Below are 18,199 nucleotides of genomic sequence, written 5' to 3' on the forward strand. Positions count from 1 at the left end.
CTGCGCAGGAGAGAACAGTCAATAAAGCCTGAAGTATGCTGTCTTCCCTTCTCATTAAGCTCCTTGTCAGTAGTACCATTATGTGCTATTACGGCCTGTATACAGTTAGAGTCTACAGTTAGAGTATCGTTGAGAAGTGCAAATTAACTTTTTGGCTGCTTCCTAGAGGTGAAGGAAGGAAGAGGGCAGCTATGGCCTCCTACTTGTATGCAACTGTAACGCCCAGTGGCAAGTTTTTTAGGTTGTAGGATTTCCCCCAGTCCAAACCTAGTTTGCCATTCGTTAGACTATTCGATGGGCATCTTTAACCCAATGGGGAAGAATACTGTCACCTCCCTGGCAGCAGTGGCAAGGGTAAATCGGCAATACCCAATGGTCATTTCAAATGTACTAGGAACACTTTCAGCTCCTAACCTGTATGCAATTTTCCTTGCTCATTGAATAGGATAACCTCAATCCCTAAGTGAGCCAAAATAATCCATCAATCCTTGGTTTTGGAGCTAGAAGAATAAAGGGCGAGCAGTGGACATTCACAACGCCCAGAGGCTTCCAGGTCTAGCAGTTTAGCCAATGTGCAACCATCCCCACAGTGCCACAATAAAACCCCACAGCATCAGTCTCTCTACCTCCACACAGCTATACATAACTGATCTTAATGCTAAACACATACATTTTTAATTATAAAAATAACCCAGTCTGTTGTCTTGGCTCTTGCTCATTGCTGTAATTCACCGTTTGATATGTTTACTAATTTCAGAAATTGGATCGGCCATTCATGAGCAGTTTCAACAAGAATGTGAGGAAGAAAAGAAAAGAAGCATTGAAAGCACAGAGGCAGCTACTTGGTGGAAGGTGACTTTTCGTCCGAATTTATTGCATATAAGTAGCATAGCGCAATACCTTTCATCTAACTCGAAATAGGTGTGGTTTGCATAATGTGAAAGGAGGCCATCCCCCGAAGTCCCTCCCCAGAAGTAACATCACCAATGACACTGAGACAGAAATTTTGTTGCCCACATAACATCCCTGTCTGTCCCTGAAGTGATGTGACGTTCAGCCCATGTGGTCGAAAAGTGATGGCACACATGACCCCGACCCAAAATTCTCACCACCGAAAATGTTACCAGTAACCCCTGCACTGGAAATTAAAATGCCCCTGCACCATGCTAGCACGCTCTCTAAGTGACATCACTTCCACTGCACGTGACCAAGAAGTGACGTCACCCATGACCCTCAACCCCGGAAGTACCTAGTAACTCTTTGGCTTTGGAAGTGACATCGCCCTCCAAACCCTTCCCTCCACCTCAACCCACTAAACACCCTCTCAAGCCATCCCACCATGCAATGCCCAGGAAGTGATGAAGTTAGTGATTACCACAATCAGGGACTCAAAGCTTACAAACTCCCACCATGAACTGCAACATATGTTACAATGTTGGTGACAATCAGTGTCCCAAGCTATGCTCTTTAACCCCAACCCACCATGCAATGTGTATGACGTGACACATCTGGTGACCATCAACATGAGAGTCAAAAAGGTCACAAAATCCCCCCAAGCTCCCCCACTTACCCCATCCCACCATGTAATGTGAAAGAATTGTAGAAACTAGAGACTTGCAAAATAAGGGTTCCAAAGACAATTGTTAAATAGGCCATCCCCCTTCCCTTCAACTTTGTCCTACTGTGCACTATGCTGGAAGTGTTATACAATTATGCATGTCCCCTTTATGATTTTTAAAGTGTGTAAACGTATTAATTTGCCTTTTGAAAAGAAAGTGAAATGTGAATGTGAAAAAATATAATATTTTAGTGTGTGTATTTGCATGAAGCAATGCATGTGCATTTGTTTGTGTCTGTGTGTGCATGTAGACATGTGTTGGTGTGTATATGCATGGATGCAGACAAGCATGTGTATTTGTGTGTTGGTGAATTTGTACACACGCATTTGTGTGTTTGTGTGTGTGCACACAAGTGCATGTGTGTCTATTCATGTAGGCCTGCATGTGCATTTGTGTGTTGATGGATTTGTTTGTGCATGCAGTGTATGTGAGGGTGCATGTGCTGTCTGTTTACATGTGTCTGGACAGCATTAAACCTGTAAACAGGCCTGCTTGAAAGTAGCTGTAAAAAAGTTTTACGCAGTATTTTATATAGCAGTGCAAGAAACAGAAAAAAGCAACGCGTTTTTAGAACCAGAAATTATGCCTATTTTCAAATTGTGCAAGAAACAGCAAAAATGCAACACACATGACATGAGGTGTTGTTTTAAAGTGTGCAAAAAATAGAAGGTTTAGGCCTGTTTTAAACAGTGGAAGCATTGGTTATACCCTTGCATACTACATCACTTATAGCATGTGAAATCATAGCATTCATAGCAATTATAACTTCTCAAATTACATAATTTGTAACACAACACAGTGCATGGTAGAGTGGCAAATTATAGTTAGTGATGTCTGGTTACTGAGCTGAAAAGGGTATGTAAAGAGGTGTGCTACTTATAATAAACTGAAGGTGGTGGATCAACGTGAATGCAAGCTATAAATATAACTGTAGAATTTTTCAAGTTTGTGTAGTTTAAGCTTGGTGTGTATTGGGAACAAAGTTTTTCTGACTATAACTAATCTTTAACCTTTCATTGAATTTCAATAGTTTTAACATTTTTTAATAAAAATGTGTTTCTAATCGTAGAGTCCAGTGTCACGAGACGAGAGTTATGTGGAGTGTCTTACATTTCAGTGTAGGAGAGTGTTGTAAAGCTTATTTTTATAGAGTGGAGTATTGTAGATTGGATTAGAGTGGAGTAGAGCAGAGTGTAGTGGTGTATCGTACAGTGTATTAAAGTGTTATATAGTGTAGTGGCATGGTGTCTCATATAGTGGAGTCAACTATTGTAGACTGGAGCAGGGAGTTGTACAGTGGACTGGCGTGTCAAACAATAGAGTAGGGTGTCATAGACTGTCGTAGAGTAGAGTGTTTTAGAGTGGAGTAGGGTAGAGTAGAGTGTGTGGAGTGCAGTATCATCAAGTGGAGTGTCATAGAATACAGTGAAGGAGAGTGCCATAAAGTGGAGAGCTGTGTTAGATAGTGGAGTGGCGTAGCGTAGTGAGAAACTAAGTGGCGTGTCATTGAGTGTCACACAGTGTAGTACAGTGGCCTAGAGTGGTTAGGCATAGATTGGAGTAGAGTGTAGTAAGGTGTGGTAGAATGGAGCTGCATACAGTGGAGTAGAGTGTCGGACAGTGGAGCGGCATTGAGCAGAGTATGGTACAGTGGCATAGAGTGGGATAAAGTGTAGTAGAGTGGAGTATAGTGGAGTGAAGTACACTGGAGTGGGGTAGTGAAGAGTGGAGTAAAGTGTCATAGAGTAGATTTGCGTGGTGTAGACTATAGTGGCATGGAGTGCAGTAAAGTGGAGTGGTGTTGCATACCGTTGTGTAAAGTGTCATAAATTGGAGTCTGTGTTGTACAGTAAAGTGTAGTTACATGTCGTACAGTATTGGAAAGTGATGTAGACTACAGTAGAGTAAAGTGGCATACAGTCTACTTGAGGGTTGGAGAGGGGAGTTGTGTTCAATACAGTATTGTGTTGCAGAGTGTGGTAGCGTGGATTGGCATACAGTGTCATAGAGTACAATGGAATAAAGTTGCGTAGAGAGGAGTGGTGTGCTGTGGAGTAGTGGAGTAGAGTGGAGTACTGTGTCATAGCATAGAGTGGAGTGAAGTGGGACGCAGTGGCATACAAAGAGTTGTGCACAGTGTTGTATAATGGATTAGAGTGTTGTAAAGTGGCACGGAGTGAAGTAGACTTTTGTACATTGGCATACAGTATAGTACAGTGTTATAAAATGGAGTGTAGGGATATAGGCAGGAGCAACGATTTGGGCAGTGGCATACAGTGTAGTGGAGCATTGTAGAGTTGAGTTGGATAGAGTACAGTTGTGTGTCAAACAGTGAAGCTTCATAGAGTGGATTGTTGTATAGTAGCGGAGAGTTAGGTGAACTGTTGTACAGTGGAGTAGAGTCAAGTGAAGTTGAGTAATGTATTGTGGAGTAAAGTACAATAGTGTGTATTGGTGTGTTGTAGAGTACAGTGGTATGGAGTGGTGTTGCGTAGGTAGTAAACTTTTATGAATGAGAGTCAGGTCTCGTACAGTAGAGTGTAGTGCTGTGTCATATTTACATGTCAAATAGTGGAATAGAGTGTTGTACAATGCAGTTTACGGGGATAGATTGACGTATAGACTGATAGTGGAGTGTACGGGGATAGATTGGTGTAGAATGCTGCAGAGTGCCATCAAGTGTGGTGACTTTTATGGAGTGGAGTTATATAGAGTGGAGAAGAGTGTCATACAGCGGAGCGACAGAAAGTGGAGTGGTGTACATCGTAGTGGTGTAGAGTTTATTAATGCAAAGTGCAGTAGCCTACAGTGGAATAGTGTACAGTAGAATACTGCACAGTGGAGTGCAGAAGAGAGGAGTAGCATAGAGTGGAATAGCGCAGGGTGGAGTGGTGTACAGCGGAGTGGCGTAGAGTAGGGTACAGTGGATTAACATATAGTGGGGTGGCATACATTGAAGTGGCATAGCGTAGAGTCGAGGAAACTGTTACAAACTGGAGTGCTGTCTCATACAGTAGAGTGGGTGCTGTGTTGTACGGTATTGGAAACTGTCGGAGAGTGTTGTACCATAGAGTATAGGGCATAGAGTTGAGTACAAATTTGGACAGTGGAGTGTACAGGGATTGAGTGAAGTAGAGTCTAATAGAGTGGCATCGAGTGTAGAAGAGTTTTGTAGAGTGGAGTTATGTAGAGTGGAGTAGAGTACAATAAAGTAGCATAGAGTGGAGTTGCATAAAGTGAAATAAGTGTGGAGTGGCATAGAATGGAATAGCATTGAACCGTTGTCACCCTTTCAGTCCGTCCGCCATTGAATAATAGTCCCAGTCTTCAGGGAAGTGTATTTTGTTTTCTTTATTCTATATTTTCTTTTTCTTTCTTTCCTTCTCTTTGCTAACATATTATGTCAGGTCAGAGTTCAAGTACTATATACTATATGTAGGTCTTTTCCCAAACCAAGGTCCAAGCTATTCTTCTTTTATCCCGGCTTTCCCATCCTCTCCTCTGAACTCTTGAAAAGGATGTTGGGTGTCTCTTGGGAAATGTCAAGGACAACAGGGTCAGTCTTTTATTATTGAAAGTAAGCCCAGGCGGTGAACTCCGCTTGCGGAGTTTGCTGCACTCCGCACTGTGCAGAGCATGCAGAGTTCTGAAAAACTCCACTCTGCGTAGCAAAGCAAAGTTTTTTTCCTCGCTCGCCCTCTCCAACATCAAATTGGTGAGCGGGAGTGAGGAAAATCCACCTCCCGACAATATTTTTGCTCGCTCGCTCCTCCCGGTGAGATTTCTTAACGGGGGCAGTCGCATTTCTCAATCCGGGCAGTCGCGTGCGGTGGTGACCGCTCGCATTGAAAAACATTCTGTTTGTGTTGAGAAAGTTGCAGCTCGGGTAGAAAATCTACTCGAGCGGCAGAAAAGAAGCAGCGCCCTCTGCGCTGCGAATGATACCATTTGCATTAATTTTCCCGTGCAGGACAAACACCCGGCGCTGAAAATAAACACAAGTAGTCATTAGCAATTGCACTCCGCCGATGGCAGAACTCTGTGTAGCGAGGTGGAGTTTTTGAGCACTAGGAACTTGCCTGAGGCCACAACCCTCCTGGGGCACGGCGGTGGGAGTCGCAGCGTCCGTCTCTTCTCTGGGATAGCTAGACCCAGTCGTGTTGCTCCCACAGCAGTTCTCTCTTTCCTTGGCCCCGATGTGTTCTGGCTGGTTAGGCGTCCTGGACGGTGTCGGTGATTTGGGTGTCTTTTCCTGGTTCACCTTGCCTCCGGCGTTCTCTCCCTCGCTGATCTTGGCAGCTTCCTCCTCCGTTCCTCACTCCGGCTCTCTCCTTTAGCATCCTCATTTCCAGCAGAAACCTCTGTCATGCCATTTTCAATAACTCCACCCCTCAAATGCTGGTCTTCCTGTGACGACTTCCTGAGACCATCCTGGACGGCTAGAGCCGGATAACCATATCCTGCATGGAAGGTTGTGGTGGCCATATTGGAAGTACCGGGATCCATCCCGGTCTGATCACAAGCACATAATGGAGTAGTGTACAAATGAGTGGCATACAGTGGAGTATCTTAAACTTGAGTGGCGTACAGTGGAGTGGTGTATAGAGTGCAATAGAATATAGTGTAGTAGCACACTGTGGAGTGGCGTACAGTGAAGTTGTGTAGACTGGAGTGGTATATAGTGGGGTGGGGTAGAGTGTTATAGCATACAGTGTGGAGTGGCTTACAGTGGAGTGGGGTAGAATGGTATACCATACAGGAGAGTGGCAAAGATTGAAGTTGGGCACATTGTAATAGCATAGAGTGGAGTGGCGTACAGCGCAATAGTGAAAAGTGGAGCACAGTAGAGTGGCGTAGAGTAGCATAGTGCAGAGTGGAATTCAGTAGAGCGGAATAGCGTTGAGTGAAGTGGCGTACAGTCGAGTGGTGTACACTGGAGTGGCATACAGTAGAGTGGGGTAGAGTGGAATAGCATATAGTGGAGTGACGTCGAAAGGAGTGGCGTACTATGGATTAGCATAGAATGGAGTGGTGTAGAGTGGAGTGGTGTACACTAGAGTGGTGTAGAGTGGAGTAGCATATAGTGGAGTGGCATTCAGTGCAATAGGGTAGTGGAGTGGCATAGAGCGGAATAGTGTATAGTGGAGTAGCGTACAGTGCAGTGGCTTACAGTGAAGTAGTGTAGACTGGAGTGGGGTAGAGTGTAATAGTATACAGTGGAGTGGCGTACAATGGAGTTGCATTCAATGTATTAGTGTAGAATGGAGTGGCGTAGAGTGGAGTGGCATACATTGGAGTGGCGTAGAGTGGATTAGCATACAGGGGTGTGGCTTGCAATGAAATAGTGTACAATGGATTGTTGTACAGTGGACTGGCATATAGTGGAGTAGCATAGAGTGGAGTGGAGTAGGGTGGAATAGTAAATACTGGAGTAGCATATAGTGGAGTGGCATACATTTATGTGGCACAGATTTCTGTACAATGTAATAGTGGAGAATGGACTGGTGTAGAGTGGAAGGTGTACGGTGTAATACCATAGAATGTAGTAGCATAGAGTGGAGTGTTGTACAGTGGAGTGGCATAGAGTGTAACAGTGTATAATGGAGTAGCGTACAGTGGAGTGGCATACAGTGGAGTGGTGTAGGCTGGAGTGGCGTATAGTGGAGTGGGGTAGAGTGTGATAGCATATAGTGGAGTGCCATACTTTGGAGTGCTGTCCAATAGAATAGCGTGGAATGAAATGGCATAGAGTGGAGTGGCATACACTGGAATGGTGTAGAGTGGAGGAGCGTACAGTTGAGTGGCATAGAGTGGAATGGCGTAAAGTGGAGTGGCGTAGAGTGGAATGGCATAGAGTGGAAGAGCGTGAAGTGAAGTAGATTGGAGTGGCGTACAATGGCACAGGGTACAGTATAAGAGCATAGGATGTACTGGCTGACAGTGGAGTTGCGTACAGTGTAATAGCGTAGAGTGGAGTGGTGTAGAGTAGAATCTCGCACAGTGCAGAGGCGTAGAAGGGAGTGGCGTAGAGTGGATTGGCAAATAATGGAATGGAGTACAGTGTCATAGCATATGGCTGTATGTGAAATTTAGCAGCAATGTAGATTATGGTGTGCAGAGTAAGGCAAATTAGTGAATTGCGCTGCCTGGCATTTCTCCAGATGTACCAATCAATGCAGGGCCCATACATGGTGGCCTTGTGCTGTTTTGTAAATCTGACTTAAGTATTGTGTTGCACATGCAACACCATGCGTGACACAAGGGTAACTGTTAGAAATGGGGTTTCTGTTTACCTAGAGTGTACACCTAATCCAGGCAGAACCCACCACTCTAGTCAGGGTAAGGGAGTTACACACGCAATATAACCCCTGCTCACCCCCATGGTAGCTTGGCAGAGTAGTCAGGCTTAACCCAGATGCAATGTGTAAAGCATTTGCGCAACACACCCACACATACCAGTGGCATACTATGCACACCACAAAGGAGACTCCATACAAGGTTATATAAATATATCCTTTGTTTTATACACCAAACACATATTAGACCTTACATGAATCAATGTGCCACTAGGCACTGGTCATAAGAATGCATATAAACCACATAAAACCATGTTCACATAATCACGCAGATCATAAATCACTTTGCAGTATATGTAATCCACAGCCCACGTAAATCACATAATTCAGTGCGCCACTAGGTGCTTGTCATGACATCACATAGGCAGTAAACAATTTTGCCAACCAGGCAAATGTCATAATACCAAATTTAGTCTAATAAAGCAAATACTTATAGGTTGCAAATTCCATAAAAGCACATCACCCCTGCCCTCAGGACATAAACATGCAGTAGGCTTATCTGATAGTGCCCTCTGTGCTGTTACTAGGTTTCATACTGATTTTTTCACAACACATAGGTGACAGGAACACCTGTACACCTACCACTGAAATTACGGTAGTTCCTTGGCGTTTCACCCAAGAACGGAGCCTCCATTAAGAATTCCCCCGTAAGACCTACAGACAATTTTGGTGTGTCAAGTGCCCCCAGATATTTCCAATGGGGAGACCCTACTCGGTCCCCCTCCTTCGAGATGGCACCACGCGGCTGCCCGCGAGACTGCGGCGCAGCCAGAATGAAGTCGGGCAGCCCAGCCCCATTGGTGGAGGCGTTTGCTGGTCCTGAGCTATTGCAGGGCTCAGGTCTCACCTTCCTGCTTGCGGAGGAGCACAGCGGCTTCTCTGGCCTTCTGCTCTGCTCGGGCACACAGCAATGGCCGTACCCCTGACAGACCTCGATCCCGGGACTTCAGGCGGTGCTTTGTGGTGGAGATGCGGCTGCCATCTCTCTCGGCTGCCACGTTGGTGACTTCACCCTTCTTCCTCACTCGAGGGCAGGCAGGGCGGGGATGGGCTCCTTCTCCTCCGGCAGTAGTGTCGGCCCGGTTGCCACGGCAATGCTGGCTTCCTCCTATGAAAGAGCTGGCTCCCTGCAGTGCGGCCAGTGCCTTTCTGTTACTGGGGCAACACGAAGAAGAAGTTAGAGTGCTCACCAGACGACATTTCAAAGAAATTCAACCGTGAAGTCCGCCCTATTTCACCAGGCACTAATTACTGGTCCACAAAGAAATAGGAGCACTCACCAGATGCTAATTGCTACTTCAAGCACCTCCTTAGCTGAGGGACAAAAAGTCCAGCGCTCCACGGTGCTCTGAGAAAAGTAGCAATAAAGGGCTCATCCTGCACTTTTCTCCTACCAATGTGAAGAACAGTCCAGTCCTTCACCTGCTCTAGCCCGGAGCAGCTACTGGAGGCCAACCCACCCTTCACACAGCAGGGGCAGCACTCCTCACACAGCCCTTCAGAGCTCCTCTTAGGCAGGTTTGTTTCAGACCCCACAAGGACCTTTCCTGAAGTCTTTTGTATCCCTGAGACTTCCAACAGGATGCCAGCACACACAAGGCCTTGGAGATTCTTACCAAGCACGATTCCACAGCAGGGTAAAAAGCGTCAGTTCTTTTCCTCCACCAGACAGAAGCAGCAACTGCAAGCCAACCCACCCCTAACACAGAAAAGGCAGCGCTCCTCACACAGTTCTTCTGTTCTTCTTCTTGGCAAGGTCCTCTTGTCCCTTGAAGTAATCTAAAGTCATGGGGTTTTAGGTGTAATACTTATACTCCAAAATGTTTTTGTTCGCTTTGTGGCAAGGGTCTCTGATCCCAGTCCAAAGCAGTCCTGTCCTCCCTGGTGCAGCATGACCACAGGGGGTAGAGACAGCATTGTAAAAAAGGAGACATAGCCTATTCAGGTGCACGCAACAACTCCTCCCACCACTCTAAATGCAGACCAGCTCTGTTCAGCCCTGTAATGAGTCACCCAGGCAAGGCAGGGCACACCTCAACCCCCCCCCCCCCCAGTGACTGTATACAGTGAATGCACATCTCAGCTCCTGTCGCTCACACACCAGACACTGAATACGCAAACAGCCAGAGGCACACAGAATGGTAAAGTAAGAAAATGACCACTTTCTAAAACTGGCATTTTCAAACACAGAATTAAAAAAACACCTTCACCAAAAGGTGCGTTAATAAATTCTGAGTGCAAAGAGCCTAAACTTAATTTTCCTATCTTGTCCCTATTGCACGTTACACATGTAAAAATGTTACAGTGCAACCCCAATGATAAGTCTATGGGACAGATAGCCTTTCAATAGTGAATAACGAAATAAACAGATTTCACTATCAGGACATGTCACATACACCAGTACATGTCCTACCTTTCACATACTCTGCACCCTGCCCATAGGGGTACCTTGGGCCTACCTTAGGGGTGCCTTATATGTAAGGAAAGGGAAGGTTTGGGCCTGGCAAGTGGGTGTACTTGCCAGGACAACATGGCAGTTCACAACTGCGTGCACAGACACTACAGTGGTAGGCCTGACACACATTTACAGGGCTAAGCATGTGGGTGGCACAACCAGTGCAGGCCCACTAGTAGCAATTGATTTACAGGCCCTGGCACACATCGTGCACTTTACTAGGGACTTACCAGTAAATCAAATATGCCATTCATGGATAACCAATCATTGTCACAATTTATACAGAGAGCATAATCAATGTAGCACTGATCAGCAGTGGTAAAGTGCCAAGAAGGCTATAGCAAATGAAAACAGGGTCAGAAAAATAGGAGGCAAAAGGCAAAAAGTTTAGGGATAAACCTGTCAAAAAGGCCAGGTCTAACAGTAACACAATCCAGTATTACAGCTTGGCCTTAGTTATATTTTGGGCCACGGTATACCGAAGTAAATTTGCAATGTACGGTACATGGCAATGACAAGCCTGTATATAATTGGGTAATGGCTGTTTTTAGAGAATGAATAGTCTGCAGTATTATTTTTACTACACTATGGCTGTGTTCAGTGTAAGGGCCTTATATATAGGTAAGTAGTAGGCTCTTACCTATTACCACTTTATGGAAGTGGCAATAGGTAGGAACATTTATTTCTGTTTTTCTAAATATATTTTTTAATGCGTTTATGACCAGTTACCATAGTGCTTTTGTGACATTCCAGAAGAGAATAGCTGTGACCGATATCACTGAGTTTAAATGCCCTGTAACTTACAAAATACTTACCTTATTTAACTGCAGTCCTAAAAAAACATCATCTGTGCACCATAATGTATAATCCTTCCACATTTCATGTAAATCAGTTCAGCCATTTTTGCGATACGTCAGATACAATAGTCTAGTCTATGGGAAATGCATTGGTGGAAAAAAGTGTTTATGGACCCCCTTTTATCTTTGCACCCTCTTAAAGGTTCAGAACAATGAAATACATAATCTCAAAATGCAGAAAATGCAATAGGTCTGGAAAGTTTTGTGGTGATTTGCCCAATGGAGGGAAAGTTATTAAGGAACTAAAATCTGAGGAATTCTTATCTCTGGGAATACTAACTATAACTACAGAGTGACAATCCAATTTAATGGGATTTCTTTCATTTTATCTGTTGTATTTGTTATGTATTTGTTTATTGGATTACATAATCATGTGACCATAAATGTGCCCTTTAGTCGTTGATGTAGTAATTTGAAACTTTAAATATGCATTCTAGTTTATTTTGTTGCCTTCCTTGCTACTTTTAGTAGGATTTTGCTATAAATGAAGCTCAAACTGAAAGAACCGTCATTGTTTATTATAAAAATTGAGATTATAATTTTTTTCCTTGTGGCCAATTATCATGTCCTCTAAATAGTAGTTTGTGTAGCTAACTGATAGGTCACTTTTACATTTTGTTGCACAGATGGTTTTTGTTTGGCTTGTTCAGCAGTTTTATTTTGTGAGCCAGAGCGCATCCCAGAAAACGTCTGTAGGTTAAGATGTACTATATTTGTTCTGTAATTGTTTATAAGTGTCCATTAGTATATGACCCTAAATTAGATTTTCAGTTGTTCATGTAGTAAATCTGAAACTTAACATATGCAGTCTAGTTTATTTTTTGGGTTTCCTTCCTACTTTTAACCGCTTCATAAAATCACTTGTAATAGCAAAAAGAATCATCTACATAGTCTAATGTACGTTGCTGTGAAATTGTATTTCAACACCTTCAGCCATTATGCCTCTACTTGAAATGCAAGAGTCTTTGTAAAAAATGCATTGGAGTGCAAGTGTGTTTTGGGACCCTACTATATATATAGATATCACCAGTTTGGAACACCAAAGATGGGCACTCAGACGTGATTGCACAATAAGACAAGTATTGCTGTTATACCCTGAAGTGCCTGTCTTTGTTTTTCGAAACTGGTGTGGTGGAGACTCTCGTCATGACGGAGCCCCCACATGAGGGATGAAAGTGACCATATTACTGCGAGAACCGGAGGAGCATGTATAGGTAGGTATAAGTTACCAGTAGGTAGTAATAGTTAGGACCTAATTTCTATTAAAAAGATGTTTTTAAGTTGTCTATATCTTTGGCGCCAGTTGATGAATCTTCACGACATTTTCCAACACAATTCAACATTCACTTCAGCTGCTGTCTGGAAGGTTTCAGGGTGGCCCGTCAAATGGGGGGCCGAGACAAATGGGGGACCCAAAACGCATTTTCCCCATGATCTTTCCCATAGGAGTTTTGAACACAACTACAGCCTGAACTACTGGACGAAATTACACCAAATTTGGCAGGAAGGTAGATCTTGGTTCACAGATTGTGCTTTTTGTGATCTGGTGTAAATCCATTCAGTAGTTTTTGAGATATTAACCAAAAGACCCGTGGGGATTTGCGGTCCATGTGCCAATAGCAAACTCCTGATTGGCTGGCCTCACCTTCACAGAAAAGTTGCAGTAGCCATTTGGGAAACAGTCTGCTGGGCTGAAGATTTCTGTGCAAAGTGAATAAAGGGGTAAGGGTAGAGGTGCCCTGAATCCACAGGTATATTAGAGGGGTCCTAGAGGGACCCATTGAGGCCTAAAAAAGTGCCCTGTAATGTTTTTTTCTCAGTGCGCTGAAGTACGCCGATCCCATGTGGTGCTTAGCCTGACCCAATCCCCTGTAGAACCATGAATCCTGATGCAGCTCATCAGAGGCCCTGTCCACCTCCTGGTGCACTACTGGTGGGGAAATGAGCTCCCCTTGTCTGCTGAGGGCTGTGGGGGCCAAGAACCCCTATTTTTGCCACACGTAAGTCCCCAATAGGATTGCTGAGACCTCATCTGAGGCCCCGTCCCCTTTCTCAACCACTCTGCAAAGGGTCCTGGTGCACTACCGGTTAGGGGATGAAGACCCCTTGGCTGCTAAGCATCTTTGGGGACCAAGAACCCTTATTGTTGCCATAAGTAAGTCCCCCACAGCGGAATTGCTGAGAACTCATTGAAGGCCCTGACCCCTTTCTCAACCACTCTGCAAAGGGACTTTCTGGTGCACTACTGGTTGGTGGATGAAGTTCCCTTGGCTGCTGAGTGTTGTTGGGGGCCAAGAACCCATATTGTTGCCACAGGTATGTACCCACAGCAGGATTGCTGGGACCTTGTCGGACGCCCCGCCCATTTCTCAATCCCTCTGCAAATGGGCCTTCTGGTGCAGTACTGGCTGGGGAATGAAATCTCCTAAATGCTATGGGTCCTTGGGGGCCACGAACTCCTCCTATTACCGCCAGTAAGTCCCACACAGCGGGATTGCTGCAAGGTAATTGGAGGCACTGCCCCCTTTTTCTAGCACTGTACAAGCATGCCTCCTGGTGCACTTCTGGTTGGGGATGAAGTCCCCTTGGATGCTGAGGATCGTTGTGGACAAATAACCCCTCCTGTTACCTCCATTGAGTCCCACACAGTGGGATTGCTGAGAGCAGGTTGGAGGCCCTGCCCCCTTTTTCCACCACATTGCAAATGCACCTCCTGGTGTACTACTGGTTAGGGGATGAAATCCCCTTCAATGCTGAGGGTCCTTGGAGGCCAAGAACCCCTCCTGTAACCACTAATAAGTCCCACACAGTGGGATTTATGAGAGGTCCCCTTTGTCCAGCACTCAGCAAACACACCTCCTGTTGCACGGCTAGTTGGGGGCTGAAGTCCCAGTGATGCTGAGGATTGTTGGAGCCAATAATCCCTCTTGTTACCGTCAGTAAATCACACACAGCTGGATTGCTGAGCTCATCGAAGGCCCTGTCTTTATCCACAGAACCACTCACTCACACACCTACAGAACCACTCATGCACCCACTCACACACTCACTCATCCGTATAGCCATTCACACCCACTCACTCACCCATACAGCTGCTCACACAGCCACACACTTCTCATACACCTACTCACACAGCCACTTACTCAGCCACTCACTCACTCATAAAGCTACTCACACACCCACTTATTCTCCCATACAACCACTCACATACCCAGTCACTCAATCATACAGCCTCTCAACAGAGCCACTCACTGACCCATACAGCAACTCACATAGACACTCACTCTCCAATACAGCCGTTCATACAACCAATCAGTTGTTGCCATCTGCATTCCTGGAGGAGGTGGATGCTGAGCCCGGAGGAAGGTGGGCTGGGCCACCCCTCTTTCTCCTGACCCTGGCCTAAGGTACTGTACCCCCTGCCCCTAGGCGCTGCCTGCTGTCCTGGCCCTGCACCGTCTGTTGTCCCTGTGCTGCTTGCTGTCCCTGCACCATCTGCTGTCCCTATCTCTGTGCTGCGGCTGTCCCTATGCTGCTTGCGGTCCCTGCGCTGCCTGCTGACCACCACCAGGACCACTAGCCATGCAGTTTTCACGTGCAGCTGGTGCTCTGCCGATGCGCCACCTGTGGTAGAATGTCCTGCGCAGGTCCCCTGGAGCTCCTGCTACCCAATGGTACACCACCAAGGAACTCCTGGACCCCGTATATCGAAACAGCTGTATCTCTACCTCCCCATGATCCACCAAAGGACCATTCACCTGTCGACACTGCCGCTTCTCCTGCGATACAACCACTGAAATATCCTGCACCATTCCCGCCAACAATTCCACCCCGCGACCGCTCCACTGTATCCTGCTCAATGCTCGCTCACTCTGCAAACATGTCACTAAAATCTGGGACACTATCACAACCCTCTCCACGTATGTTGCCTTCATCACTGAAAAAATCATGGCTCAAGCGCTCCTCGAACCTTGACATCACCACCACCATTCCCAAAGGCTACAAGATGATGCACCTTGGCCTCATCAACAAATAAGGTGGAGGCATTGCCATCATCTTCAAGGAAACCATCAGATGCACCATCATCAATGATGGCCCCACACTTCTCACGGAACACCTCAACTTCCTACTACAAACGGATGCGAAGACAACTATAAGAAGCACCCTCACCTATAAACCCCCGGGACACTGAGCAACATTTTGTGACATCATCCCCAACCTCTTTGCCCCCCTATCAATCGACTCATACCACTACATTCTACTTGTCGACCACAACCCCAATGATACCAACTCCATTATCCTCCTGGAGAACCTGAAAAAGATAGGCCTCACCAAACTGGTCACCGAACCCATGTACAAAGGTTGACACACACTCGACCCCATCTTCACCTACAGTGGCAGAATCAACTTCAGCCACACCACAGAACTCACCTGGACTAACCACACAATCTTACACTTCACCATCACCAATGCCCAACACACCATCACCAGGCAGCAGATATCCTTCCACCACAACTGGAACGAGGTTACCAAAACTCAGTGGTCACAGACCCTCACCACCTCCCACCCCGAAGCCTCAACAGACCTCGACCAGGCTGTCTACCGCCTGGATCACCAACTGCGCTGACAGAGTTGCGCCACTGAAACCCACAAAAACCAACGAGCCCTAAACATGCCAGCTGGTACACCCCAGAACTCAGGAGCACCAGGTGCAGAAACAATGGCGTACCACCAAGAATCCCACCGAAAGATCTGCTCACAAAACAGCCCTCAGCAACTATCACCGGCACATCAAAGAAGCCAAGAAAGCTGCCATCACCATCCGCATCGACTCCGCTGCCAACCACACAAAGGAACTCTTCAAAATAATGAAATAATTCTCCAAACTGACAGCCATAGAAAACACTATCCAACCCTCCCAAGAACTCTGCGACACCCTCTCAGACTACTTCCACAGCAAGATCACCAACATCTACAGCAATTTCAACATCCAACCCTCCACCTTCAACCCCGATGAGCTCAACCAACCAGCAAGCACCAGCCAAACCATCACCACCAGGTCACTACTCACCACCCTGACCACCTTAGCCATCATGTCTTCCATCCACTCCGGGGCACCCACTAACCCTTGCCCCCACCACCTCTACAACCTTTCAATGAACCCAGTCAGCATGCAACCCACCAGCATCCTCAACACCTCCATCTCCACAGCAATCTTCCTGGCCAGATGGAAACACGCAGACATAATACCCCTCCTAAAAAAAGCCTTCTCTTACCCCAACAATCTCAAAAGCTATAATTCTATCTCCCTGCTCCCCTACCTGACCCATTTCTTGAGAAAGCCATCAACCAGCAGCTCTCTGAATTCCTGGAACAAAACCACCTACTGGATGCCTCTCAATCAGGATTTGTGCCAACCACAGCACCGAGACCGCGCTGATTGCTGCCGTAGACGACATCAGAACACTCTTCGACCATAAAGAAACAATGGCCCTGATCCTCCTTGAGCCCGTGGTGTTCAACACAGTCTCCCACAACACCCTCATTAACAGACTCCACAACATAGGCGTATGCCAAGACACCCTCAAGTGGATCGCCTCCTTCCTCACAGGATGCACACAAAGCATCTGACTGCCTCCCTTCACCTCCACACCCAAATACATCATATGCGGCGTACCACTAGCATCATTCCTCAGCCCCACCCTGTTCAACATCTACATGACCCCCCTTGCAGATGTCGTTAGATCCCGTGGACTCCACATAATCTCCTATGCAGATGACAGCCAACTGATCCTGTCACTTACTGAGAACCTGTTCAACGCCAAAACCAATTTCTGCAACACCATGGCCAACATAGCCAAATAGATGTAGGCAACTGCCTCCAACTCAACTCCGACAAAACTGAAGTACTGATTTTAGGGAATAACACTTCTACATGGGATTACAGCTGGTGGCCTGTAAAACTCAGACCCACACCAACCGACCAGGCATGCAACCTCTGCATCATCCTCAACAGTCAACTGATCATGAAGGTTAATGCTGTCACTTCATCCTGCTTCCACACACTTTGTTTGCCTCGCAGAATCTTCAGATGGATCCGAACCAGCACCTGAAAGACCATCCCTCAGGCCCTCATCACAAGCTGCCTCAACTACTGCAATGCTCTCTATGCTGGCATCTCCAGCCAGCTCTCCACAAGACTCCAGAACATACAGAACACTGCAGCCAGACTCATCCTGGACCTCCCAAAAACAAACCCACATCACCCCCACCTGAGAGACCACTACTGGCTCCCCTTCCAGAAACCAAGTCATTTCAAGATCCTCATGCACTTCATGACCTAGGACCTGCCTACCTCAACCATTGACTGAACTTCCTCCAACCTGCCAGACACCTATGTTCTTCTTTACTCTCCCTTGCACCCCCACATCTGCAGACCTGCGTCCGTTCCCTCTACATCACAGCCAAGACCTGGAATGACATCCCCTTCCAGCTCCGTACAACCTCCTCACTGACAGACTTCAGAAAGAGACTCATGACCTGGCTGTTCGACAGAGACAATGCACCCAGATATCCCTAGGGGTGACAGTGTTGAACTTTACAAATGCTGATTGATTGAATCAGTTAACCAAACACCCACTCAAACTGTCATTCAGTCACCTATACTGCCACTTACACACACAGTCACTCCCCCATACAGCCACTCACACAGTCACTTAGTCGCTGATACAGCCACTCACATATCCACTCACAGACCCATACAGCCACTCACACAGCCACTCACTCACCCACACAGCCACTTATACACCCACTTATGCACATCCATAGAGCCATTTACATACCCATTCACTCACCCATACAGTCACTGACTCACCTATGCAGCTACTCACACACAAACTCACTCACCAAAAC

At 46.3% G+C, this 18,199-nt stretch overlaps 1 protein-coding gene across 1 annotated transcript in view; it reads left to right on the forward strand.

The window, feature by feature from the left end:
* Positions 1-18,199, forward strand: part of C6H6orf163 (chromosome 6 C6orf163 homolog) — a 194,352-nt gene that overhangs the window by 53,461 nt on the left and 122,692 nt on the right. Inside the window, exon 2 of the mRNA XM_085611090.1 lies at positions 758-852. Within this exon, the coding sequence (XP_085467216.1) occupies positions 758-852 (95 nt within the window). The remainder of the gene's footprint in view (positions 1-757; positions 853-18,199) is intronic.

Source organism: Triturus cristatus, chromosome 6 (genome assembly GCF_964204655.1).
Source record: "Triturus cristatus chromosome 6, aTriCri1.1, whole genome shotgun sequence".
Taxonomy (NCBI): Eukaryota; Metazoa; Chordata; class Amphibia; order Caudata; family Salamandridae; genus Triturus; species Triturus cristatus.